This window comes from Xiphias gladius, chromosome 1, assembly GCF_016859285.1.
Source record: "Xiphias gladius isolate SHS-SW01 ecotype Sanya breed wild chromosome 1, ASM1685928v1, whole genome shotgun sequence".
Lineage (NCBI taxonomy): Eukaryota > Metazoa > Chordata > Actinopteri > Istiophoriformes > Xiphiidae > Xiphias > Xiphias gladius.
In genome coordinates this window covers 31,461,480-31,488,252 of record NC_053400.1, presented here as the reverse complement: position 1 = coordinate 31,488,252, position 26,773 = coordinate 31,461,480, and the positions used below count along the sequence as shown (strand labels likewise).

The following is a 26,773-nucleotide window of genomic DNA, read 5'->3' as shown; positions in this document are numbered from 1 at the left end:
CTGTGCAAAAGCTTTAGGCAACTTCAGATGTTTAGATTCTGATACCATCAGGGAGGCCTCTGGTCGGTCCCAGGTTCACTCTGGCAGCATGAGTCAACGAGACCAAACATTCAGCCGGGGTCAAGAAGAACTATCTTCGGGGACAAGAAGAACAAGGAGTCCTGCAACAGCTGGTCTGGCCCCCACAGAGACCCGATCTCAACATCATGGAGTCAGTCTGGGATCGCATGAAGAGACAGGAGACACTGAGACGGACTAGATCCACAGGAGAACTGGGGTGAGTTCTCCAAGATGCTTGGAAGAACCCACCTGCCAAGAACCTTGAAAAACTGTGTCTAGATGTACCGAGGAGAACTGGTGCTGTTTTAAAGGCAAAGGGGGGTCACAGCAAATCCTGATCTGATTCAGGTTTTTTTCTGTTTACTGCACTTTTGTATGAAGTTAAATGATAAATATAAACTAATGACATTATTTCTAAAAACATACCCACTTTATTTGTATTGCCTAAAACTTTTACACAATACTGTACATTTTTATTTTACACTGATCGACGAGCCAATTAAACTCTAACAAATAAATACGTGTCCGTAATTATTATTTTTTTCTTTTTTATTGTTACTGCCTCACACCTGACTCAACTAATGAACCGGTTATCAGCCTTCGGTACTGTCTTTGTAATTGTCTTTTTTTCTCTCTCTTCTTGCACTGTTATTGTAATTACATGTAAAGATCTGTATACATTTATATGTGTTAGAAAACATGCAAGTAATTTGTCCAATCCTCTGGTTTACGACCGAGACGTCCCCCGTCAGCCTCGGCTCTACTCTGTGGTCTAAGCCTCGACGGCCAAAACGCCAGCAGGCTAACACACCAAACTGAGGGGGGGGGGTTGGATACAGTACACGTTATTCTGTCCCGTGCTCAGCGTCGGCACGTCAGCACGCTAGTGTCACCACGCTAGTGCTCAAAGATCACAGGGCTGCAGACTCTTAGTACTGTTGCGACAGAGTTGCAAAACTCTCAGTGCAAAGAGCAGAGGTGACCCATGGACTCGCAATGCTGCGCTTACATGGAAAGAGGTACCTGCTCGGGTCCCCGGGACACAGTCGCCTCACATTAGCAGAGTGCATTTCAATGGTCATCATCAGGGCAACGTGCGCTTGGCAGCACGTGTCCTTGTTTTTGGGAGCAGAATCCTACCACGATCGCTAAGTGCTTCACTGCTAAAATACTGCGAGGATACTGCACTGCACCGAGCGTCTGTTAAAGTAGGACAAACTGGGATTTAATGTCACTTACTGTAAATTTTCAGCTTCGCAGTGTCGCTTGCTACCGCGTTGGTGACTGGCGCGTCAAAATCACCGTCGCCACTTACTGACTAGAGCGTTATCAGGCACGACTGTGTTTCCCACTACGACAAGTCAAAATGTCCGACGTGAATAGGGCCCGTTTTTGCGCACGAAGGCTCATTGTTATTCTCTACTTTTCTTATCAACAAATTCCATGAAACGACCGAAACCCGCGATGAATGTATCCTACTAACAAGTGCTGTGTGTGTGCGCGTATGCAACGCATGATATATCCTGATATCTCTGAGCCACAGAGCTCCATTGTTGTCCAAAAACTATTAAAGACACATCAGTGAGTCACACTGCTGCCATGTGTTACATGTTACTTCATCACCATGATCACACACACTGTAGTTTATTTTTGACTCGGCCCCACACACACACAGTCCTGCTGCCCCAGATACTCACTAGAGCACCAAAATGTGGATTCATCCGCAGCCGAAAATAGTCCCCAACGAATTCACTCTTGACTCGTGTTTGAGTAACGTTTGCGAGAAACTACAGTGACCAGTTGTTTTACAACCTTTTCTTAGTAAAAATGAAACCAGTCAGACGAGAGTTACGTCTTCAGTAGAAACCGGGCTGAGTGCCACAGGCAGGGTAGGAAATGTGGACTAACACATTGCTGGTTTTGGTCCTCTCGTGGGATTTGTGGACTATAAGAAAATAGAACACCGGAGTTATAACTGAACGAGCCCTCAACTGTGCATCTACCGGCATCCCTCCATTTCATTGCTGTCAGTCGGGGCCGACACTGTAGGGATTAAACCCGCGCTTTTGACCCTGAACCGGGTTGACCACGACCAATTTTTGAGCCCAAATTTTTGCCGGATCCGTCGTCATTTCACAGTTGGAGGAGGCTCTGAGGATTAGTAACCTGATCGATCGGTGATCCGGCTTTCAGATGATCTGCTGAGTTCCTGCCGTGTCGGAATTTTTGGTCGGCTAGTCTTGCAGTCGGAGCGTTCCCACCGTCCGATTTCCATCACGGCTGCTGTCAAAGGAGCCGTGATGGACTCTTAACACGTGTAGTGTGAGTTAATACAAGATACAAGATTAATAAACGCACACAGTGTTTCAGTAAATCCCAGAAAAAGGAAATCAAAGTCTAAAACGTGAACCAATAAACATTAACATTTATTCAAAAGTCAAAATACAGTAAAGGGTTTTTTTTTTTTTTTTTTTAAGAGATGTTGTAAGTGTAATAAAATCAGGAGGCAAAAAAAACAATCACACTCCATTATCGACAGTGGAAAGAGCTGATGAATGTCCCTGATCAAGTGCCTCAAAACTCTCAGAACATATTCTTCAACACAGCGAACAGATGTAACGTGTGAGGAAGACGAAACATGTTTCCGTGATCCCCTCCCGCCGTCAGGATGGACCGTTTTCACACATCTGAGCAACCGGCATCGGCTTCCAAAACACACGGACACAACGAGCTATTAAAATGTTTAGTTTTTGTTAAAGGCAAACGCTGAAAGCTTGGAGGAGGGATCCAAAGATTTTTTCTTCTTGGCGGTGCTTTCATCCGCTTCTGCCTTTCCATGTTCGTTTCCCGCACCTCCTTCTCCCTCTGCCCTCTTCCTCTTCTTCAGATCGGCTGCGTCTCCGGTCTGGCCTTTTGCTCTCTCTGTCAATGACTGAACCAAAGACATGAGATGCAGGTTAATTACTGAGCAGGACAAAACACGAAACTGTATTGTTCTTCTGTCTCTACCCAGGCTCCAAACACCTACGTGACGATGACTAAACGCACACACCAACACTCAGGCGTGCGGCTGAAATTGCATCCTGTCATGTATAATCACTATTGACAGGCTGCAGCTCTTTGGCCCGCTGGCGCTTTTCCTCCTCGTGCTTTTATTATTTATTTTTTTTTGTCCCTTCTCTTTCTCTCTCAGCCGAGACAAAAGCAAGCTCTTTCCTGGACGTAATGGAGCCGGGATGAATCATCAGGCCTGGTGAGTGGACTGGCAGCAGCAGCACGCGCGCGCGCGCACACACAAGTAAAAACACACAGACACTCACACACACAAACACACACAAATAAAAACACACTAACACACACACAAATAAAAACACACTAACACACACACAAATAAAAACACACTAACACACACACAAATAAAAACACACTCACACACAAAATTGCACACTCTTCACCTCCAGCGCCCGATAAAGCACTGCCATTAACCCCATGCATATCTAAATAAGCACACAAACACACAAGACACACACACAGACACACACATACACGCAAACACCGCCTTTACGGAGCTGGGAGATGGTTCAAGCTGTGACGTCTCACTATTCAATTGTCATTTTATTGTATCTGGACAGAATAATGAAATTAGGAGCAACTCACACACACACACACACACACACAACCCCAGGGTCGGACATTAACAAGGTTTCAGGCTAAACGTGACCCTGCAGGGTCATTTTCCAAGTTTTATTTATTTATTTATTTATTTTAAATAACCTACTCACACAGCTGAAAGGCGCAACGAACCGCCGGTCAAAGCTTCAGCTGTTACCCAATTTCACTTGAATTTAAAAAAAAAAAAAAAAAAATTGCGACGCTGCGTTGGTGTGGGCGCGGTGTGTGTTGCTACAGGCAGTGGGTGAGAAGACGGAAACCAGGTCAGGAAGTGAGAAGGAGGTGAGGGTTCGTGATGAATCAATCGCAATGAAGAGAAAATTAGTCAACAATTTCAACTGATTAACACAGCTCATACAGATCACTTCCAGTTACTTACATAGGTTTTTTTTTTTTTTTAAATGCTGCGGCTGGTTCATGAATCAGAATTTGAGGAGTCAGCCGGTAAAAACCTCGAGTCAGAACCAAACAGGGCGAAGCTGCTTTTGTCAGCGTTGGGATCGGCTTCCTGACTGTAGCGTTCCGTCGCATGAGGATCTGAACGTTTCTCAACTTTTGAAAGTGTTCTGATGCAAAAAAAAAAAAAAAAAAAACTGTCCGAATTCACATTATTGATGAAAAATCGTTAAAAAGACGGAAGGTAATCACACTGGAACCGTCCTTCAGAGCAACTGAAAACGGCATCATTCCCCATTCCCCTGCAGACTGACCCACTCGCTGCCTCTCACACAGGATTATCATAAGATCAATGCTTTGTGCCCTCGCTGCCAAAACACGCTCGACAGGGTTCCCAGGCAACAGACGCACCCCCCCCCCCCTCCGGTTCACATCCACTTCCTCTTTTCATTCTTTCTGTCAAGTGTCATCCAGCTTTTCTGCTGAGAGCCTTGATGAATGCAGGGTCAGGACCAGGCTACTACACAAACCCGCGGATTGACGTCTGTCAGCCCCACAGGTGGATGGGAGGGATGAGGCGCCCTCATTTAGCACGGCCGGCATCGCGTGTGAGGCCCTAACATTTGAGGGAAAATTGGTTTTTAAAGACCTGAATACTTCTTCGGGGGAAGACCGGTGAAAACCAGAAACTACGGGACACGACTGGACCCGGGGACTCGAGTCACTTTTACAGTGAGTTTCCGAGTGCCGACTCGACCGCGGTGCGTCTCCGGGCTGCGCGGTGAGGACGGGGTTAACGGATCTGCAGCTGATAATCACTGCCGTCTCTCTCGGAGTATAATTGATGGGTTTCACTGGTCAATTTGCTCTTCAGGGCAAACTAGGACGAGGCAAGATGAACTGAAAACAGCTCACTTTTAAAAGACTGCTCAAAAACAACAAAAAACAAAAAAACAACTATCTTTTCTTAGGGAAAAGACGAAGAGTGGTGTGATATCACACTATTTTACTCTAAATTCTGCTACTAAATCATATCAAAACACAAAGTGTACATTTATGTTATTATCGATCAAACAGTGAATTTTGAACAACAGAAAGAAACCTCCTCAATGGTACCTTCAGATTTGCTGTAGCATTTATAAAAATATAAAAAAAATTAAAAAAAAACTTTTTGCCAACATGAACGACGATTGTAAACTTAGAGGGAAGTGGAACAGCAGCAGAAGTTTTTAAAGGATTTTTCATAGAAAGGGTCTAATATTAAGGTAATTTCCAAAATTTAAAGAACAATAACAAGGCCTTATTATAAGTGTGCGTCTTAACAGATTTATGACTGTAATTTTACAGATAACTCAACAGCTAAAAATGTTGAGCCTATGAGCCAGATGCAGAAAATCTGGATTTCTCGATTCAAACAGCAGCCGATTCTATGCAGGAATTTTACAGCCATCACCAGTCGATTGCTGAGAATTTGATCCCCTACGTTCACTGACCGCGGCTGGAATTTTGACTAAAGCAGCTATGACCAATACTTTAACATCGTCATCTGTTACGTTATTAATGTAAAGGGTGTGTCTGAATTATCGGCTGAGTCTGCAGCTCCCCCTCGGCGTCACGGAGCTTTACAGCCAGTTTAGGCTCATTGTTTATCCGTCCGGGCCGCAGCTCTACTCGCTCTGGTCCACTCTCGCCGCTCTCACGGCGTCGTTTTCGGAGAATAAAAACTCTAAAAAGCCACTTGTCCGCCACCTGCTCAGCAGCAAACGGCAGACAGACACGGGCAGAGACCAGCCGGTGAACATAGTGGAGCGTTTAGCAGCTAAGGAGACAGACGTCTCCCTCAGGAGTTGGTAGAAAACAAAAGCGGAGCCAATTAATTAAATCTGACTGACATACATCAAGTGGACACAACACTCCATTTCTAATGACAATGTTGCTCTGTAACCGATGGATGTCTGAATAATCAACTGTTTGCCAACAAGTTCGCCGTATCACCTTGATAAGTGATATGGTGAACGTATCTCCACTGCCCCAGAGTGACAAAAAAAAATAAATAATAATAAGTTATCGCAGGTTTAAATCAAATTGCAGGGTTTGTGATGCCAGTAAAATCTTAGAGCTGCTCACCTGTAGTTTTAACACAATTTTACAGCAACACTTGGTGTTTTCCAGTTTGGTCAAATTTCTAATTTTTTCAGGACATTTACGAGCTGAAATATACAATTTCGAGTTTTCCGAGATAGATTCAAACACAATCTCATACCAGTCGCTCCTCTGCCGACAGCGTCCTGAAGCGTCCCATGGCCTCTTTGATGATATCGGTCTCCTCCAGGTCAGGATGTTCGGCGACGATACTCTTCCTGTTCTCCTCCAGCCACAGCTGGAAGCCCGTCTTCGGCCTGAACAGATGCGGTCAACGACACAACTGACTCAGAAGAAGGGAAAAAAAAAATGTGTGTTTTCGCTTCTAACAAAGCACTTTCTTACCTCAAGTTCTCGCTGTTACTTGCCGGTGCGGCCGCGGGCGGGGCCTCCGGCTGCCTCTGCTTATCTGCCGCCGGCTGCGTGTTCTCCTGAGTCTTCTTATTGGCTGCTTTCGTGCCCGTCATCTGGAGCAGAGTGGACTGAGTCTGGGGAGAAAAGAGGGAAATTATAAGCAGAGAACCCTGGTGAGTGAATATCTCCAGTTTCATACCGAAGTCTGGCAACACAGATGCGCGACACGCGTGGTGCCATTGACAGTGTTCAGTCGTTTTCCAAGGTTTTAGCATCTTATTTAAGGACGGGTTTCCTACCTGTTGTCTTTTGCAGTTATGGGACATGGGAAGGAGAGTAAAGCAATGTGGCGATGATATTTATGATATTTAATTTGTTGCCATGTTGTGTTTTTGAGCTAGGGGAAGTTTGGCGGTAACAGGACCTTTGCCTTGGGCCTGGGGGCCAGCGGTTTGAGGACGGGGCCTTTGATCGGTTTCCCTGCGGATCCGCTGAGGGGAGCCGACTTCCTGCTGGACGTCATGTTGTCCAGGATGTGTGTCGCTCGAGGCGGACCCGACGAGGCCGGCGGTTTCCCCGATCCAAGGACCTGAAAATATCCCAGTAAACCCTTTAACGTCGTTCCAATTAACAGTCTCTATGCATCTTCCACGGTTTCTGCAGGGTTCACCAAGATAAATTCGGGACTTTTTAATCCCACACAGAATGCAATTTAATCAAGTTTCATGGTCTCATCGACCAAATAAAGAAAGATATTAATGAGAACCAATAGTGAAGATAGAATAATTGCAAGTGCATCAATTTATTGACATTTATATGACACTTTTTCAGCACTTCCCAGCAGTAAATAACAGTAATTCCTAATAATATCATTAGTCATTCGTTAGTTAAAAACAACCTGGACCTGGAACAATAATACTCCAGCAAACAAAAACAAGTAACATTACTGCCTACAGCAGGCTAGAAGAAAAATATCTAAGACCTCTGTGAATGAAACTCAAGACTTTTTAATACCTTTAAAGGTCTTTTTTGGAGGAAACTGAAATCAATGCCTTTTAAGATTTTTTAAGACTGTTTTGTTTTGTCTTTAAGATCTAAAATAATCAGAGGAAACGGGGCTGGTGTCAAAGAATCTTGAGTCCTTACCTTGAAAGGATTTGCACGTCCTACTTTACCAACTGAAAAACAAGTTAGAGAAATCAGGTGCACATTCAGATTAAAAATGTCTTAACAACGTCCTGCCCTCCAAGCAAGGTTATTACACAGTAAACACAACGGCCAAGACTGAACCTGATGCTCTAGTGTTTCGTAATGACCGCTACACGCTGCTCAAACTGAAGTGAACTGGAAAACCCATAACTCGTTTTTTTTTTTTTTCTTCCCCCCATTAAAAAAAAAAAATCTAACGAATTTTTCTACAGGACACGTTTGCTTCTGAACATTGGCGCCCGACTAAGGCTGGTGCGGATGTCAGTATTTGCGAGTTTAAAAATACGAAAACCACGTATCACACAATACTTGTTTTTGTTTTGTTTTTTTAAAAACATTAAAACACAAAGAATTTTTGATAACGACCCGTTAAGTTTTGTTAATAAAGAATTGTAACCACAACTGATTGAGCAGGACGTTTTGCAGTTGAAAAATAAACTTGAACATGAATAACTAAATAAATACACAGTGCTCTCTGGTGGGCAAAGTCTACTTTATATTACTATACTAAACAACTAATAGAATAAATCACTAATAATCTAAATCACCTCAGCATACTTTTGTTATTTCTGTACTGCAACTTCTTTCCTACTTCCCAGCCGACAGACACACTGACACACGACGTACAGAACCTGCGGTGAGCTGAAATCAGCCTCTTTATTTTTTTTAAATTTAAACCGTGTCTAGTGCCTCGCTGACATTTTCACATCTGATTATCAAGGCGCAGAGAGTTGCGGAAGCACGTTTGCTTTGACTGACAAGGCGTCTCGACCTGTCACACTCAAATCATAGCGGCCGTCCCACCTCAGCTCCGCCCTGTCTCGCTCGGTATTCGGATTTTAAAACTGCGACAGCGAAAACTAGATTCTAATTTGGGCTTAAGAAAACCATCCCGGCAGAAACCTTATTGTATGTTTAATGTCACAAACACTTTAGTCTCATCAGTCTGTGGTTAATACTCACACTTATCAAATAAAACGTTGGATCTCCGATGTCTGGATCATATGAGCAGTCTAAACTATCAGATACAAAATCAGATGGTACAGGATAGTGTGTCTAACATGAGTAATTTTTGCTTGACACTTAGCAGATGTCACTGCTTGAATGTGATTTACCATTATCGCTGGTAACCTTACATTATCTTTTGAACATGTGAATTTCTGATCGATGTTTTTTTTACTCACTTGGTGTCAGAGACGGCGTCACAGGTGAGCCGGCTTCCTTAGCAAACGGGTTCACGCCTACGGGATGAGAGACACGGATCACACGTGAGCTGGTACCATTGACATCTTGTGCTCTTGCAGAGAAGACAAACGGCACCGCGCTAAAGTTTTAGCCGCTTCGGATTCTTATCCGTCGTGAGTGAGAATCACGGAGGCGAATGATCGGTCCAAAATTCACTCTGCGGCACGAGACAACGAGCCCCGACAATCAGCCAGAGTCGTGAAGAACAGACTTCAGAGACGAGAAGAACAAGGAGTCCTGCAACCGGTGGTCTGGCCCCCACAGACCCCTGATCTCAGCATCATAGGGTCAGTCACGAGGAGACAGGAGACACTGAGACGGACTAGATCCACAGGAGAACCGGGGCAGGTTCTCCAAGATACTCGGAACAACCTACCTGCCGAGCGCCTTGAAAAAACCGTTTACTGCCCTTTGCCTGAAGTTAACTGATAAAATTAAAACTATTGGTGACTTTATTTTTGAAAGCTCCCTCACTTTACTTTCGGTGCACAGCACTGTACATGTGCAAAGAGCTGAAGAAAGAGGTGGAACTGACGTTTTCTGGTTTCTGTTGTCTCCTCTGTCTCCACCTCCTGCCCGTCCTCTTCCTCGCCGAGCTCTTCTCCTTGCTCCTCTTCCTCCTCCTGATTACGTCTGTTGCCGTAACGTCCTCCTGCGACCTCACTCTGGCCGTACCTGTCAAAATACGAGGCGTGTGAATCAAACAGTCTCCCCCCTTCCGTTGGAGCAGAGATTATAAAATAAACACGGAGGGGCAGATCTTTCACACGCTGTCTTTTTTTAGCATTACCCCGAGGCCCGCCTGACGCTGGAGTATTCTGGCTCCTCCTCCTGCTCCTCGGGCCCTTCTTCCTGGATCTGGCTGGCTTTCTCCAGGGCGATCTCGCTGAGCCGCTGGGCCAGGGCCATGCGTCTGGACCGGGACGCGTATCGAATGGCCAGGGTCACCACGTTCTGGGTCATCAGCTCCGCCAGCTCCACAGAGCGAAACTCCCTCTCCAGCTTGCAGGACAGCTGGGAGAAAAACATCCATCAGGAGATAACAGGGCACACTTCTGAATCAGGGCTCATAATATCGAGTGGGATCCCACAGGCGATGCATGCGGATAATCTCACCGCTCGGAGGTTTCATACTCACTGCAAACATCTTCATGAGCAGCTCCTGCTGCCCCTTCTGCGATTTACTCTGCGCGTCCTCGTCTATCTCGTAGCCGCTGGAGGACAGGAAGCTGTAGTGGTTGTGGAAGAGGGCCGAACGCCAGAACTGCTCCTGGAGGACGACGGAGGACGGCAGGCTGAATGGTTGCTTCCAATTCACATTACACGGAAGTAAGTGACCTGTGTGTCCTCCATCGCAAACACGCTGGTCCGACAAAGACCTGGATCTTTGTCGGACCAGCATCTAGGCTTTTCTGGAGTCGTAGTCTATCTACTCACTAGCCATTTAAACTAGTGGAAATACACACAAAAAATCTCAACATTGATTCCCCGCGAGCTCACAATGGGCTTAAGTAACTAAAATACCGTGCTAACACTGCCGTCACTTCCATTGTTATCCAGGTTAAGTTTAGAAAATGATAAATGTCACAATTGTTCATCCGCTGTCTCGGGTGTGTTTGGTGCGTCTACCTCCATCTGTCCCTTCTCTGTGGTGGTCTGACACAGCGGCAGCTTGAAGGGCAGGACGGCCACCGCAGGTCTGGGCAGGGTGTGGGGGTACCTGGAGCCCTTACAGGGGATGCACCTGACGGGACGAGAACAGACTGGATTTAGCAGAGGAAAACCAACCCCCCAAAACACTACGATTAACCGGCACGAACAACAAGATCACATCCGGGATCAGGATCAAACACTTGCCTGTTATTCGTCTCTTGCTCAATTATGCTGTTTTAATTCAAAGCACAATGTTGTATCCCACTAGAGAGCCACCGGTGTCAGTTTACTTCAGCATGCAGTGTGAAAATCAATTCCTCCGCACTGAAAGGTTTGTTTTTTGTTATTAAAGCTGTGTTACCAACATGTGCAGATCCAACTGTGAGCAGAGACCTTTTGACAAAGTCTTTCTCCCCGATGCATTCAGGTGCTTGCTGGAAACCCTACCAATCCGAGAATCTGAAAAATTCACATTATCCCTCCCAGTTTCCTGATAGCTTCCACTAATGAAGGCAAATGGTTTGCACACTTGAATGCATGAGCAAGCAGAAACATATTCGCAACAGTCCGAACTCACAGTTGCATCACAGAACAGGAAAAACCTGGACAAGTCGGCCGAATTTTCACTCCAATTACCTTTTTTTGAGTGAGTTTCAAGTTCCTGCAAGTTTTTTTATGGAACTGCGACGATTGGCTGATTCACAGATTAGTCGGCCGAAATGAAATGAATTGACAAGCATTTCGATAGAAATCACTTATAAGATTAATCAATCAATCAAAGTCATAAAATTCAAATTCTCTCTCAAATATGAAAAGTTGCTGCTTTTCCTCGTCTTAAAATCATAGTTCATTGAATATTTTGGGGTTTTGGACATTTGCTGATGTCACCTTGGGCTCTAGGAAATCGGGATGGGTATTTTGAGTCTGTTTTCTGAGGGTGTATTATAAAAACAACAGTTCATCGCAGTCCTTAGTTGATGCTTTAAGTATACTAGAAGGAAGGAATTGTAGTGTACTCAAAGAAAAACTCATGATCTGCACTATAAACATTAAAAAAAATAAATAACAAAATTCAGTTTGGTGACTGAAAAGCTTTCTTCAGCATCTACATAACTTAATTTTCTACCCTAAAATTCCCATTATTACTGTAATTACCACAACCAGACACAGCCTAGGCAAATAATTAGAGCCGCTGTTGTCTACTGGTACAGAGTAACAGTACTGAGTTAGAGGTTTTTTGTTTTTGTTTTGTTTGTTTTTATAAAACCAGGTCAGAAAAACATGCTAACGCCAACATATAGGTCAGTTTTGGAACCAATGTAATGACAGAAAAAATGAATGCCCCCAGGAGAGCAAGCGCTCATCAACTGTGCTGTTGTAACGTCAGCTACAGGCAGGTACTGGTATTCTCTTTGAGCCCACGGGATTACTTCGATATTGACGAAAAATTTTAGAAAAACTCGATGATTCTCAGGCAAGTTCTGCCGTTACAGGGGGGGTCTTTTCTATGATTTCTGCGTGGATTTATGGACGTTTACTCGCGATGGGAATCGGAGATAATGTTATCCTCGGGAAGTGTAAGTCACACCGAATCGTTTCTAAGCATTAAGATGCGACTGAATTCCTGCTCACAGAAAAAGTGCCGCTTTTTGACGCTTGGAGGCAAAGGGTCAAAACCTGTCCGACGGTCGTTTCTCTGGGAGTTCTAAGCAGATTTACGGACGTTTGTCCCCGATGAACATCTGAGACAATGATATCCGCAGCGAGTGCTCAGTCACACTGATTGATATCACTATTTGTTACATGTTTGCGCGTTAAGATTTGACCTCTCCCTCCGCGCCTCCCCCTGAGCTCTCCCGTGTCCTGCCTTTGCCCGTTCTCTTCTGGCTTTGTCCACCTGAATGTCCCTGTCTACTTTAGACCATATCCTGTTGCTTATCCTCCATACGTCCAATATCCTTGTGTTGAATTACTGAGGAGCACAGTGAATATTTTATTCCCCACCTCCCCCTGTACTGTTAATCCCTTCCAAATGGAGCTTCAGAAATAGCCAAGTTCTGAGGCACGAAAGCCCAGTGGAAATCAGACCCAGTTCACCTGAGCTGTTGAGGGTTTTCGTGCACTCCCACCACCCAGTAGTGATCTGATTTGCTTTTGCAGGTCTCTCTGGTGTTACACACTGGTGTCCACGTGTTTCCCAGGGAGCGGTTCAGCATCCGTACCACCCCATCCGAATCCACGTAGCAAGGGGTACCTGAAAAACCACAACACAACCAGGTTGTCATCTTAAAAATCTAGTGTGCAGTTGGAGGGGAAATGTAATATGTACAAACAAGGCCAGGGGAAGTGAATTAATGGAGAATTCAAAAAAATAAAAAAAATAAAAATTATACATATTACACACACACACACACACACACACACACACACACACACACACACACACACACACACACACACACACACACACACAGTTCTTGACTGACCTTCGGCAGTGAATCCAAGCCAGGACAGGTAGGATTTGTGAGAGAGTGGGAGGGTTTCGCCGTTGATGACCTGCCTCTTTCTTCGGCCCAACTGCAGCAGCTGGACACCCAGAGCCTGCTCCCCATCAAAACCTGTAGCTGATGACGTACACATGCACCAACGTAAGGCCTCGTCCAGGCGTGAGCGCTGCTTCAATATAATCCGCAGAGTCTATATAAATACAGTACATTCCATAGGAAGCGCATGTGGGGGGGGGTCCACTGATCACTGTGATGGATTATTCAACTCCGACGTATGTTAGGTCTTCATAGAGTCCTTAAATGATTGGAAACCACATTAAATAAAATACTGTGGCATGACTTGGAAAAAACACTCCCACTAGGACCCCCAGATCAATATCCTAACGCCCAAAGTTATTTTATTGAACTGCTTGTTTTCCTCAAATCACAATTCAAAACCTGAAACTGTTCTGTTTATTAGTCTGATTTTTATTATTAAGTCAAACAAAAGTGGAAAATTCTCATAATTAAGAGGCTTTTTTTTTTTTCTTTCAACCAGCTGAAAAATTGAGTTTAAGTTTGAAATAACTGAGGTGGGAATTTGTGCGGCTCGAACCGATGGGCGCTTCCACAGGTGTCTCTCCTCTGGGTGCATCCAGGAACTTGTAACATGTAACCAATTAGAGCTTTTGTTGTGTTTCGTTATAATTGTTTGTTGATAGCGGGTGGATGTAAGAAAGCTGGAGAACCTGCTTATCAACAAAAACCTCAACATAGGGCATATATTACCATGGTGTGTGTGTGTGTGTGCGTCTAACCCCGGTGATAGACTATGAGCAGCTGCTCTCCGTGTCCGGCCAAGCAGACCACAGGTCCTGGCAGGCTGAAGATCTCTCTCTGAACGCCTCCGACGGAGAAGAGTCTGAGCATCAGCGTGCTGGTGGCGACCGCCGCCCAGCCCTGACCCAGACACAGCGCCCTCGCGTCCTCGCCCTTCGGCAGGTCCACCATCCACTCCTTATTGGTGTCCCATGACGAGAAGTGGAGGCACTGCAGCTTACTGGGAAGACGGAGGAGCGGGTTCAAAGATGAGCTAAAATAATTTAAAAAAAAAAAAAAAAAAAAATACGAAGAGGTTAGGAGTTTACCTGGCAAGCTCGTCCGTGCTGGGGCAGGCCAGCAGCACGGCCTCCTGGGAAAGATCTGCCATGGTGTGACCCAGCGAGTTGGTGAGGTGCATGGCGTGGTGCACGGCCGTGTCGTGAAACTCCACGTCGATGGCGTTGTCCTGCTCGTCATTGTAATCTCGCACTATTCCCACCGAGTTCCACATCTGAGGCACAATTTGACTGTTACTATAACAACTACACATGTGATTAAGTTTTAAAATGAAGGTTTACTTACAAACACAGTCTTAAAGATCATTCAACATTCAAAAAAATGTCATTTTATCTTCAGGTTTATGTGCAAAGATGAATATTTTATAGGAGAAACTGCAAGCAGTTATTTTTCTGGGTTGTTCAAACAGAAACAGAATGGACGTCCAGATCTCCACTGGATGCGATTCAGTCTAGCATTCGATCCATCCGTCAGTGTGTCCTACCATGAAGCGGTGTGTCAGGTGTGCAGGGGTGGAGCCCGGCTGGAAGGCCTTCTGGGGAGGCGTTGGCAGGGGTCCCTCATACACGGGACGCAAGGGCACCAGAGGGGCAGCCGCAGGCACCACAGCACTGCCGGCGTCATCATCGTCCCCGAACTTGTCCCGACCGAGCCTCAGCGATCCCGTGTCTGAGCGGAGACACACGGGGATTCACAGGAAACTTTGAAATCTTAAAGCCATTAAACCCAAACCACACATTCAGACGGTAACACACTCAGCAAGGCAGCGGAAGTTCATGTCTATTTCCTACGGAGCGGAGAAACTCTGAGAAACTGCTGTGTGGATAATTAACAAGCTTGTCTACTACTGACGTCGTGGACAAAAGTGGTGATGAAACGATAAACTGATCGACAGAAAATTGACAACTTTGATAATCTACTAATCATTTAAAACATCTATCAAGCAAAAATAGCAAATATTACCTAGTTTGAGCTTCTAAAATTTTTAGGAATTGCTGCTTTTCTCTGCTCTGTATTATTGAATCTTTTGGCACATTTCACTGTTTTCTGATATTTTTCTGATTTAACGATTAATGGATGAATAGATTATCTTGCTCACTTGGGCAAGTAATGGATTACAGTCACTCAAACTTCTCTATGCATTTTCAACAAATTTGATCTCAAATGTTGTGTTAAGAGCACTGCTGCATCCACCATTATAGTAGGTGGTTGACCGTGAAGTCATTTTACTGGAAAGAAGAGTCTAGTTTGATGCTGATTACAGGAATAATGAAGTTCTGTTTCTTTAGTTAGTTATATTATTTGTGTTGAGATTATTATTGACTCCCAAATGAATTTCCAGGAAAGAAACGGCCTCTTTTTGAACCCCACTGAATATTTATCACTCATTCATTTATTATTCTTCGTTCATGCTGAACCGTGTGTTTGTTTTGGAGAAATAACTGGAAGTGGACCAACGGCTCGCTCTCTGTTTTACCCGCGATTTGTACCAAATTTTATGGTTTTTTCCAGGAAACTTTTTAGGACATTGTTTGGAAGGCAACTGGAATTTACGAGCCCGTAAGATAAAGCCTCCGTGGATTTTCTGATTTTTCTTGGTTTTATATCACGTAACATGAATATCTCTGGGTTTTGAACTGTTGGTTGGACGAAAGACGTCTGAGGATGTCCCACTGGGTTTCTGGAGTATTGTGTATTTTGATATTTCATTATTTTCTCCCATTTTAAAGACCAAACGATTCATCTTTACACTGGTGAAAAATTAAATTAAAAACCTGAATACAGGGCACATTGGCTCACTGAATGGTCTGATGAAGGTGAATCTCGTGCTGTATCAGACAGACATTAGAGACATCAGATCTAAACCCAGCTGAGCAGCTATGGGAAAATTTGGAGCGGCGGGTTAAACAGCGTTCTCCATCGCCATCATCAAAAACACCAAAAAAGAGAATATCTTTTGGAGTAACGGCGTTCATCTCTCCAGTGGACTTCCACAGATAATCCATAACAAGGAGCACTGAAGTTTTTCCTGAGGAATATTCCAGAAAGCATGTTTAGTGAAAACGCTGATGTTTTTCTACTCTTTTTATGTACCCAATTCTCAGTTCAAAAGCAGAGATCACTTTACCTCTGAGTCACCTGCTGTGGTAACTTACTCTGTGAACCTAAACTGCTCACTCTCCTCCCCTAAAGCCTGAAGAAGCTGACTGACAAACCGTCTCATTTCCTCATTCATACAAGTCGAAATCAAAGAGCTTAAATTTGCACAATTTCATGTCGATAGAAGAAGATCAGAATCCTGGATGGATAATATTAGTTTATTACTCAAGGCAAAAACTGTAGAGTCAGTCAATTTGAAGTTGCCAAAGATAAAGCCCCCTGGCATCAGAATATTGCATGCAAAAATACCTTGTTAATTATTGGCTAATCATAGGATGACAGGCTATTCAACCTATCTGGGAAAACACCTTTCCCATTGGGAAATTACGCACCAATGCACTGAAGACCTGGATGTTCGAGTATTCCACCAGCACACGTTTGTGGATCGGAGGCCGTGAAAAGTCTCGACACTCCAAACGCAAATGTGACCTGATCAACAACATGTCCGGCGACCCGTGCACACACATTTAACAATCCTTACGTCCATGCAAAAGAACATCACAATACTTTTAAACCCTTATATGCACAGGAAGCTTTTATCAAAAGCAAATCTGATCAGATCAGTGAGCTTGAAGTTGGACATATATACATGTAAAATACTGATATTCAAGTTGCAATGTATTTATTTGTAAAATTGTTTTACATTTGTCCAAAATGTTTGGCATTTGTTTGTGGATTAGAAAAATGCATTTGCAAACACTATAAATAAAACCTACAAATGGTCATACACTTCAGTAAGTCTTGTTTTCACTTGAAGCTCATGTAACACAAATTTGTCGCCGTTATAGAGACTAATTTCTCTCCATAAAAGTTTGGTGAACCAACTAGCTAGCTAGCTAGCTAGCTAACTAACAGCTGTTATGGAACCAAAGCTCTGGGTTAGTCAGGATCAGGGTCAGGTTCAGAGTCTGTTGAACCTGCTTTCTGGAGCAGGCCCCAGGCAGAGCTTGTGTTGGCCCCCAACACCTTAATAACAACGGGTTGTTTTTTTGTGTCCAACCGCTTCCCATCCCTCCCCTCACCCACTCCGAGACTGAACCCTTCTTTCACTCACCCAGTGAGTTCTCATCGTCCAGGATCGCCCCTCTGTTCCTCGCCCGCCCCGTCGCAGGCATGAGGAAATCATCGTCATCGTCGTCGTCCCCGGCGACCTGATTCTTAACTGGAGAGTTGGTGTCGCTCCGGCCTTCATCCATGAGTCTATCATCATCATCTTCATCAAACAGGTCATCATAGTCTTTTGCTGGCTTTTTTGCTGGTGCCTGCCGAAAGTCCAGTGAAGGTCAAGAATTGATGAAGAAGTTAATAGTCGGGACGAAAAATATATAAGATAATAAGATATCTGTGTGGTTTGATTCAAGAGAGGCTGAAAAATGTCATCGCCTTACTTGTTGCCTATTTATTTTATTTTCTAGCCCATGGCCATTGAGTTGGAGGAAACATTTAAATCCCGCGTTACCTTGGCGGCGTCGGTGTCGGACGCGGAGGTGCTGAGTCCGTCCAGCAGGCCCAGGCAGCCCTCTGTGTCTGTGTACGCGATCTGACCGCCTGAGGGATGCCAGGCCAAACCGCACACCGTGAAGCCTTTCTCGTGCTTCTGCCTGCAGCGGAGATAAGAAGACTTCAACTGTAGTGGTCTACTGTCCCTAAAACTATCTTTACCCTTAAAAATACGCTGTATATTCTTGGGTTGTGCACTGACAGTCGGACAAAACGTGACATTGGATGACCTCATGCTCAACGGTCATTTCCCCACTGTTCTGGTGTTTTAATGGCCAAACAATTAACCGACCGGTAGAGAACATTTTCCGCAGATGAACTGATAATGAAAGAATCGTACGTTGCAGCCTTAATACAACTATTCTCTTTCTTGCAAAGAGTGTCATGAGAAGATTGATAGTGCTCTCATATCTGTCCATTAAATAAGAAGCTGAAGCCAGCAGCCGGTTAGTTTAGCTTAGCTCAACGGAAACAGGTAAAAAAAATAAATAAATAATAATAATCTATCTAAAAAGTCCATCTATCTAATAAACAACCCACCTACCAGCAGCTTTAAAGCTGTTTAGTAAGCACGTTATATCTTTTTTGTATAATCTGTACAAAAACCAAATTGCTGTGGTTGTTGGTGTTTCAGAGGGGGTTATGTGCCTGACTCTTCCACTGGTGGCAGCAACTGTTCAATTATTCCGATAACGAAGGCACGAGCCTTTAGGTTACCTTTATGTTTTTGATAAATGTGCTGATGTAATATCTCAGGTTTGGCACGGATAATAAAACAATACTTTTTTCAAAACTACAGAACTCCTTTCCACTTGAAAAAAGATGAAAAACTTCTTAAATGTTGACTTAACTTTGCCACTTATTGCCTAAACAAGATACAAGTCTGAAAGTGGTTAAATTTTGATGGAAATCAGTACCTATGTGATCAAAGAATAAATAAAAAACATTATAAATCTAACCAGATATTTGATGGAAGCTTTCATTGCCCATCAAGTTTATTTTTTCAACTGTAAGATCCCCTGCTCAGTACATGTGTTGGGTCATAATTCTTCAACAACCAAATTTAAGAGATGTCCCTTATCAAAAATGTTTAAGTTGTGTGTTTATTTTAAAACAGGACTAAGAGTCTACAGCAGCGGTGCCGTGATGACGCTGGATGAAAAGTCAGAGAATCACCAAGGTGATTACAATTCAGTCCAACAGGAGTTTCACTCTGAACCAAAGACGTCAACCTCATGGTGGCGGCAGAGGAAAAGTCAGGGGATCACCAAAGACATTAGGATTCATCCTCTGCAGACCATGACTGTTGACCACAGTTTGTGACAACACAGTCAACAATAGTTGAATAATTTTCAGACTAGACCAAAGTGGCGGACCGACTAACCAACACTTCCCTCCCTAGTGCTACGCCACTATAGCATGGCTAAAAACAAAGACCGCCATGATGCTTTTTGTGGACATTCATGCTCCCCGCAGGATAAACCCTTTTGATGCAAATGAACCCATGGTCTTTCCTCTTGAGACTTTCCTCAAGTCTTGTTTTAGCTTTATTCGAGAAGTGACCTCCCCAATGAACAATGCCGACACGCCCTTTGACCAGTTATTGACTCGATGCTTTGTATTAAACAAGTGACGTGGCAGTCACTGCCTCTGAAGGCTTATCTTTGAACATCAACAAGCCTCACTCCTTAATGTTTCAGCACGATAGGATGAAGATGTGTCTAAAATATCACAATCCAGTTTAGATTTAACCTCTAATTCATCAAGTCCCATTCTAAAAAACAGCATTATATATATATATATTCACATTTGAATTTGTGCAACACACAATTCTTAACCTCTGGACACATCTTTGTTACATACTTTTCCACACACAGCTTGCTGTTTACGTCCCATATTGTCAGTAAACCCCCCACGCTACCAGCTGCCAGGAACTGCCCACACGGAGACCAGGCCACCACGTTGATGGGCTGCAGAGAAAACACGACGGGGAGAAAAAAAAAGAGAAAAGAAAATTCGAAATGAGAAGAAAGAACAGACATTTCCTACAGAGCACTGACCGACTGAGGTCATCTTTTCGGTGCCTTCACATTGTATTAAAATCAGATATTTGATCAGAAAAATTACGTCACGCTTCAGCAAGCGAGAGGCTAAGGGAGCAAATTAATCACATCCAGTGTTTGAACATCAGATTAAGGAAAATGAAGGGGCAGATTAAACAGAAATGCAATACGTAGCTTAAATCAGTTCACTTTTAAAATCTGACTCAATTGTGATGGAATTCAGCAGCCATGGCGCCACCTTTTTGTTAACAACTGCAACAAACAAAGTATTTTGAATTCCCTACCATCCAGACTCACGCCCACTTGACATGCCTAAATGACAGATAAAACATGATTTCTCAGAAATGACGCTGAAAGCACCGGAACAGCCGTCTGTGGACGTGCCGCACTGTGCGATGCAAGACCGCCGTTTTTCGCTGACGACCGAAGCTTTCAGCCCAAAGCGCAGTGTAACGGGGGCCATTTACTGACGGTGACTTAACCCTGAACAGGAGTGTGTAATTGACTGGATCTCACCCGTGTGAGCAGATCGTCAGACAGAGTGCTCGCATGATCCCAGGACCCTCGCTCGTACAGGTGCACCTTCGTGTCCACAGGAACCGCTAGAAACTGGGTGTACACACAGACAATTTTTCTGTTACTTCAAGATTAGTGTTCTGTTCGGCCTCTTAGATCATCATCAGTTTTTTTACATTGATTAATCACTGATGTGGTTTGCACTGAGGAAGAATAAATGCTGGAGAGACTGACACGTAGCAGTAGACGCCGCGCTCTGCCAATAAACCGGAGCGGGAACTAAAGGGTGAGTCAAAGAGTCGCGTCACTGACCTTTGCCATCCTGGGCTGCCAGGCCAGCCGACACAGGGACTTCGCATTACTGACGTCATTGGTCTTCTGCAGCAGAGGCCAACTGATCACCTGAGTCTGAGGGGACACAGAGAAAATCGGCATCCGACAGACTGGCCAGATGGAGAGCATGTAAAAATATAAAAAATAAAAAAAGCGAGGTGCGCGAAAAACACCGACATACCTGCTCCTCGATATTCCACACCACGACAGAGCCGTCGCAGCTGGAGGATGCCTGGGGAAAAAAAGCAGACCAAGTTTCGTTTATGTTGTTTTTAGGTCAAAACAGTTCACGTCAACTTAGGGTCAAATGTTATCCACACAAACATGATGCATTTGCACCTTTACAAACAGAGCTAATTCATCCCCCATAAGTCTTTGAGTGGAATTATGCCGTGGTGATATACTGATGTGATGTTAGCCGCCTGATAACAGTGCGGCTTTTAGAAGACTGAAGGTTAAACAGACTGAAAATGTGCGTCAAATCCATTTTCTCATCGATCTTTCTCAAAAGCTGAAACATGATTCTGAGGTTTTCCGTCCAAAAATCATTCTCTGTTGTTATGTTGCTGTTTTTTGGGGGGTTTTTTTTGGCAGCATTCAACAACAACGTACAGTATCTGTCGATCTGAGCCACAGTAGCAATTTCAAAGCTTCTTGGCAGCTCCAGTAATTGAATTGAGTAATTGAATATTTGTATCGCACCTTTCAACAAGAACAACACAGACAGTAGGACTGCAACTAGCCAGGTTTTTCCATTATAGATTAATGTGACAATGATTTTCTCTATTAATCAATTAGTTGCTTGGTCTATAAAATGTCAGAAAATTTGGGGGGGGGGGGGGGGTCGGTTTTTTTGTCTGATCAACAATCCAAAAGCCCAAAATATTCGGTTCACAGAAAAACTGAAAATCCTTACATTGAAAAGGGTGGGAACATGTAAATGTTTGGCATTTCAGCTTCACAAATTACTCCGATTCATCGATTAAGCTAATTCATCGACTCTCAAAATAGTTGCCGATTAATTTTGTCTCCTGACTAATTGATTCATCGACTAACATACGAATAAGAGAATCCCAGAATAAGAGGGAAAAAAACAAAACAAAAACAAACAAAAAAAATAACCCTTTGTGCAGTTGGAGGATTATAGAACAACGTCTTCGAAGACGCTACAGGCAGGCGTTTATGGTTGGAAGCCGTTCAACGGACAGACTGGACTGATGAAATCTCCACTGTTTATCACACACACGGCGAAATCACGATGTAGTTAATAATGATAAATTAGTAACAGCAGCAACCACAGACCATAGCTATAACGTCACTCAGTATTTACGCAAGCATTTAGTGAATGAATGGGGAATCTGTGGATCCAGTATATGTACTTATTTAACCTGTGTTCAGGCTAAATCAGTAAAATAATTGGAGAAGGCGTCCGGTAAATCCATCTTCCTGTGTCGTGAACTGGCACCTGACGCTGCTCACGGTCACTTTCTGCCGCCAGTTCGGCTCCGCCGTTAAAAAAAATAAAAACAAAAAACATCACAACAGAGGTGTTTCTGTTATTTAGCCTGCCCTGATGGATATAAATGGGCTGGACAAAATAATAGAAGCACCTCTTCGTACAACGCGACGCAGTTCAACAGCCCCACAAACTGCAGCCTCCAAAACAATCCGTTGAATCGACACCTCTCTGAAACAGCTTCAACACAAACTGAACATTATAACCTTCCAGGAGGAGGTAAATTAACAAACAACACTTTTCTAGTTCACGCGTTGTGTTTGTCGATTTTTCACATAAAGGCTTTTTCTCCCGGTGTTGCTTTATGGACAGAATCAGAGAGTCTGTGCCAATTTAATTGTAATTCACCACAAAAGTCCAGCAGAACTCAATGTACCATCTCACAGAGTTTCACCTGCATTCAGGATTTACATGAGTGCACATCGGACATCAAGGTCTGCATAACAAAAAGCACGCAAACAGAAAACACCCTCAGCGTTACATTACTGCCATCAGAGAGAAGGTTTACCCACCAGGAAGTCATCTTTGGGGTCAAAGGCGACACCGAGGACAGGTGCTTCGTGACCCCGGAGCGTTTTCTGTTGGCTGCTGTCCGACAACTCCACCACCTTAACCATGAAGTCACTGAGGAGAAGAGAGAAATTGAGAATAAATACGTGCAAACCGTAAATCTGTGTTAACACGCAGGCGAATGCCAGCGAGCAGCGGCGGAATCGAGGGGAAAGGGCGCGTCAGCTTGAACCGGCACGAGCGCTAATCGTCACGTCAATGAACAAGAGAAGCCAAATAATCCTGATTTCCTCCTGCGTCTGCCAGAATGCAAATGCCAAATCCGGCCTAACAGCCTCAGATGCCTGAATTTCTACAATCAATATCACAACAGAAATTACCAGTGTGAAAATAGCCGCATCAATACGGCTGCCATGCTCTGTGCTTCTATTGCCGTGATAGACCTGTTTAGGGCAAATCAATTCTGCCAGCGAACAGACGTTTACCTCCGATCAAGACTAATCATAAACCAATCAAAAGCGCCGCTCTGTCTGTGCGGTGGAAATATCATTCAGGTACACCGGTGTGTGTGTGTGTGTGTGTGTGTGTGTGTGTGTGTGTGTGTGTGTGTGTGTGTGTGTGTGTGTGCAGCCCATCCTGTGCTGGAACAACAATACCGAACCTAATAAGATCATAGGCTGGGTCAGTCATAGTTCGCACGACGCGCGACAGCTTCATCAGCCGCAACGGGAGAAGCCGGAGCGGAGTGGACGTGCGCGGCTTGACCAACTAAAGGTGACACCCGCCACGTCTTTCAGCACTGAGATCACATCAACGGTGGAAAATATCTCATTTATATCTTTGGACATCCAAATCACTGGATATATCTTTACAATTCCAGTACCACGTCTTTTTCTTTTGGCAGAGGCTTGTTTATGATTGGAGATTTCACACAGTTATGGACCAGTCGGTGTGTGATTGTAGGTGTGGCTCTGAACAAGTTTGAAGCAGTTTGTGCAAATATCAATGACTGATAAGAGTCTGCCAGTGATGACACCAACCTACTTTTTTGACAGAACTGCAGTTTTTTTCTATATTGGGCCGAGGTTTGGGCAGATGTGCAATAATAGTTTCAGGCTCTTTAGATGTTTTAGATTCTTATACCATCAGGGAGGCGTCTGAATGGTCCCAAATTCACTCTGCAGCACGAGACAACAACCTCAAACACACAGCCGGAGTCATGAAGAGCTGTCTTCAGAGACAAGAAGAACAAAGAGCCCTGCAACAGGTGGTCTGGCCTTTCCCAGAGCCCTGATCTTCGGCATCACGGACTCAGTCTGAAGAGACAGGAGACACTGAGACAGCCTAGATCCACAGAAGAACTGGGGCAAGTTCTCCGAGATGCTTGGAAAAACCCACCTGCCAAGCCCTTTGAAAAAACTGTGTACCTGGGACTAGGACCTGCACACTGTCTGAAGTTAATTGATAAATAAAAACATTTCATGGCATTATTTTTGAAAGCGTTAGCACTTTACTTTTATTGCCCAAAACCTTTGCGCAGTTCTGTAAATCTGATTTTCAAAATAGAAATTAGGCGTAAATCAGGTGTCCAGAGGCTGAGTTGGTACAGATGTTCAGCACAGAACATCTATTACTATCAAAAGGGACAAGTGTGATGTTTTGGGAAACACGCTTATTCGCTTTCCTGCTGGGAGTTGGGTGAGGAAACCGCTACCACTCTCATGTCTGGACCCCAAATGTGAACAATCGGCCAGCAGCTGGTTAGCTCAGCTTAGCTGGGAGAGTGGAAACGGGGGGGAAAACAGCTGGCTCTGTCCAAGGGTAAAAAAGGGAAGGCCTGCCATCACCGTGCGAAAACAGAGATGTAAAAACAGCAGTTTGTTCTTTGCTGCGGCGTCATGTGATGTACCTGTTGTCCTGGTGTCAGGCAACCAGTGGCGACTCAAATAGTTACGGCGCATAACTCCACATAAAACCGCACGTTTCTGTAGTACGGTTTAAACTAAGGAGATATGGTTCATTAACTAGGGGCTTTAGAGGCGGTGGCAGGTGAATTTTACCACATTTGGACAGAGCCTGGCTTGCACTCTTCACCTGCCTCCACGTATGCTGTTATCGTTTAATTCGAAACACTTCCCACAGTTTTTTTTCAGGTCAGTCCACTATCCTGCGTACCTGGATCCAGCAGCGACTCTCGAGCCGCTGCTGTTGAAGGTGACGTGCGTGGCGTTGGTGGTGAACCGGGTCAAGATGCCATCCGGATCCCCGTCGGGAAACGTGTGGATCTGCACTGTGTTGTTGGAGCTCGCCGTCACCAGCTTGCCGTTCTGTGGAGGAAAGAACACGTCTCGGTCCACCGCTCATTCATTGCAAAGTAGAAATCAATCGCACATGGCGGGTCGCGGATCGCGGATCCCAAGACAACCTAAACCCGCCAGAGGGCGGCGGATGACCGACCTTGAGCGCCAGAGAGTAAGCCTTTTCACCGACAGTGATGAACTTCGGGTCGTCGTCATCCAGACTCTCCCATATCCGAACATCTCCATCATTCCCACAGGTTACAATGAACCTGAGGAAAAATTGATCAAGGTCAGATTTGGGCAAGAAGAAAAAACAAAACAAACAGGGATTGTTTAGTCTTTTTTAGAAAGTAGTAACACTTCTCTAGCTGCTGAATGCACCGTCTAGTCAAAGCGCACTGTGCGGCACAATGGTTTAGAGGTTGGGCCGGTGAATTCCTTCCATCACTCCGCACAGCTAGAGGTGGGAAGCGCGACAACGCACGCCCCGAGGCCACGCAGGGAGGTCGCTCTCCCGCACGGAGCGCTTCTGATGGCATTCAGTAAAATGTTGGAAAAGCTGCAAATCAATGGGCAGGTCCGCTTCGTGGATTCCTGCATTCATTTCATCAAATGCGTGGATTTGGCAGGCATTTCATCGACGGGACAAAATGCCACAAACTGACTTTTGTACTGAACACATTTACATTTAGGCACATGCACGCACATGCACACGCACACACACACACACACACACACACACACACACACACACACACACACACACACACACACCAGAACAGATCCAAAGCCGAATATTTCTACCCCCGTGGAGGAGGACATATTGCAGGACTGCCGTATTAGGCTGCATCAGTCTTGACTAGGTGTTCCTAATAAACTGGCAGCTGAGCGACTACACTGACCTACCAAAAGAGAACAGCTGCTTCTACTTCTGATACTTTGAGTACATTTCGCTGATGAACTTTTTCTTTGGTCAAATTCGGACCGCGGGTCTCTGACCTGGCCCCGGGGTAGTGGAACCGCGGCATCTGAACACTCAGTCCGCCGCTGCTCTGCGGGAACGCCCGACTTACCTCCCCAGGTCATCGAAGCAGACCTCGGTGTGCCCCTCGGAGTGACCGTAGCGCATCGGCTTCCTCTCACACGGCATTTTCACGAACCGGCAGACTGGCGGGCAGAGGGAGAAAGAGCAGAAGTCAGCGAGCGGGGTCGGGGCAGGTCTGACACACGACAACAACGCCGCAGTCGTGACCCATCTGTGCGACGGTCGACCCGCTCGCCCAGGGGTCGCGCGGAGGCTAGCAAGACGGCGCTAATTCGAACTCGCGCGCGGCCCGAGACGTCTGCCTCGGGCCGGACGGAGAATTCAGACCAGACCGGGTCACGGTCTGGGATCGAGGCGGTAGGGCGACTCACAGCTTTTCCCGGGGCGACTCCGCGGACTCGATCCTTCGCCTCCTCGATCTCCCGCGCTGCGTTGAAAACAAGGAAACGCGGCGTCACGACTCCCGCCACCGCGTCATGACGCAACTCTCCAAA

General features: G+C 44.9%; 1 protein-coding gene and 1 long non-coding RNA gene across 4 annotated transcripts; one reads left to right on the top strand and one right to left on the bottom strand.

Moving 5' to 3' along the window:
* The first annotated feature begins 1,024 nt into the window (after positions 1-1,024).
* LOC120789480 lies at positions 1,025-17,158 on the top strand. 2 transcript variants are annotated; one of them, XR_005707395.1, is made up of 4 exons: positions 1,025-1,079; positions 3,254-3,313; positions 7,022-10,407; positions 14,746-17,158. It is a non-coding gene; the product is annotated as an uncharacterized LOC120789480 (long non-coding RNA). The 2 variants fall into 2 exon arrangements; XR_005707393.1 differs by lacking the exon at positions 14,746-17,158 and adding an exon at positions 14,047-14,164.
* On the bottom strand, positions 2,466-26,773 carry wdhd1 (WD repeat and HMG-box DNA binding protein 1). 2 transcript variants are annotated; one of them, XM_040126195.1, is made up of 26 exons: positions 26,651-26,773; positions 26,308-26,401; positions 25,392-25,503; positions 25,110-25,261; positions 22,937-23,048; positions 21,090-21,140; positions 20,888-20,983; positions 20,576-20,668; positions 19,860-19,966; positions 17,956-18,097; positions 17,551-17,761; positions 14,821-15,005; positions 14,366-14,550; positions 14,036-14,277; positions 13,218-13,355; positions 12,829-12,985; positions 10,708-10,822; positions 10,217-10,348; positions 9,869-10,092; positions 9,614-9,753; positions 9,018-9,074; positions 7,771-7,802; positions 7,049-7,213; positions 6,616-6,758; positions 6,392-6,527; positions 2,466-2,992 (listed from the first exon to the last, which is right to left on the bottom strand). In XM_040126195.1, exons 2-26 carry the CDS (start codon positions 26,382-26,384, stop codon positions 2,804-2,806), a joined length of 3,393 nt encoding a protein of 1,130 aa, XP_039982129.1. In that variant the 5' UTR covers positions 26,385-26,401; positions 26,651-26,773; the 3' UTR covers positions 2,466-2,803. The 2 variants fall into 2 exon arrangements, with proteins under 2 accessions (XP_039982129.1, XP_039982137.1); XM_040126203.1 differs by having other exon boundaries at positions 17,551-17,758.

Coding starts and splice junctions, on each gene's coding strand:
- wdhd1 (XM_040126195.1), bottom strand. CDS start 26,384: ATGCCGTGTGAGAGGAAGCCGATGCGCTACGGTCACTCCGAGGGGCAC. Junction 25,504..26,307: donor TGCTTCGATGACCTGGGGAG/GTAAGTCGGGCG, acceptor ATTTTTCCTCAG/GTTCATTGTAACCTGTGGGA. Junction 14,551..14,820: donor ACCTGACACACCGCTTCATG/GTAGGACACACT, acceptor ATTGTGCCTCAG/ATGTGGAACTCGGTGGGAAT.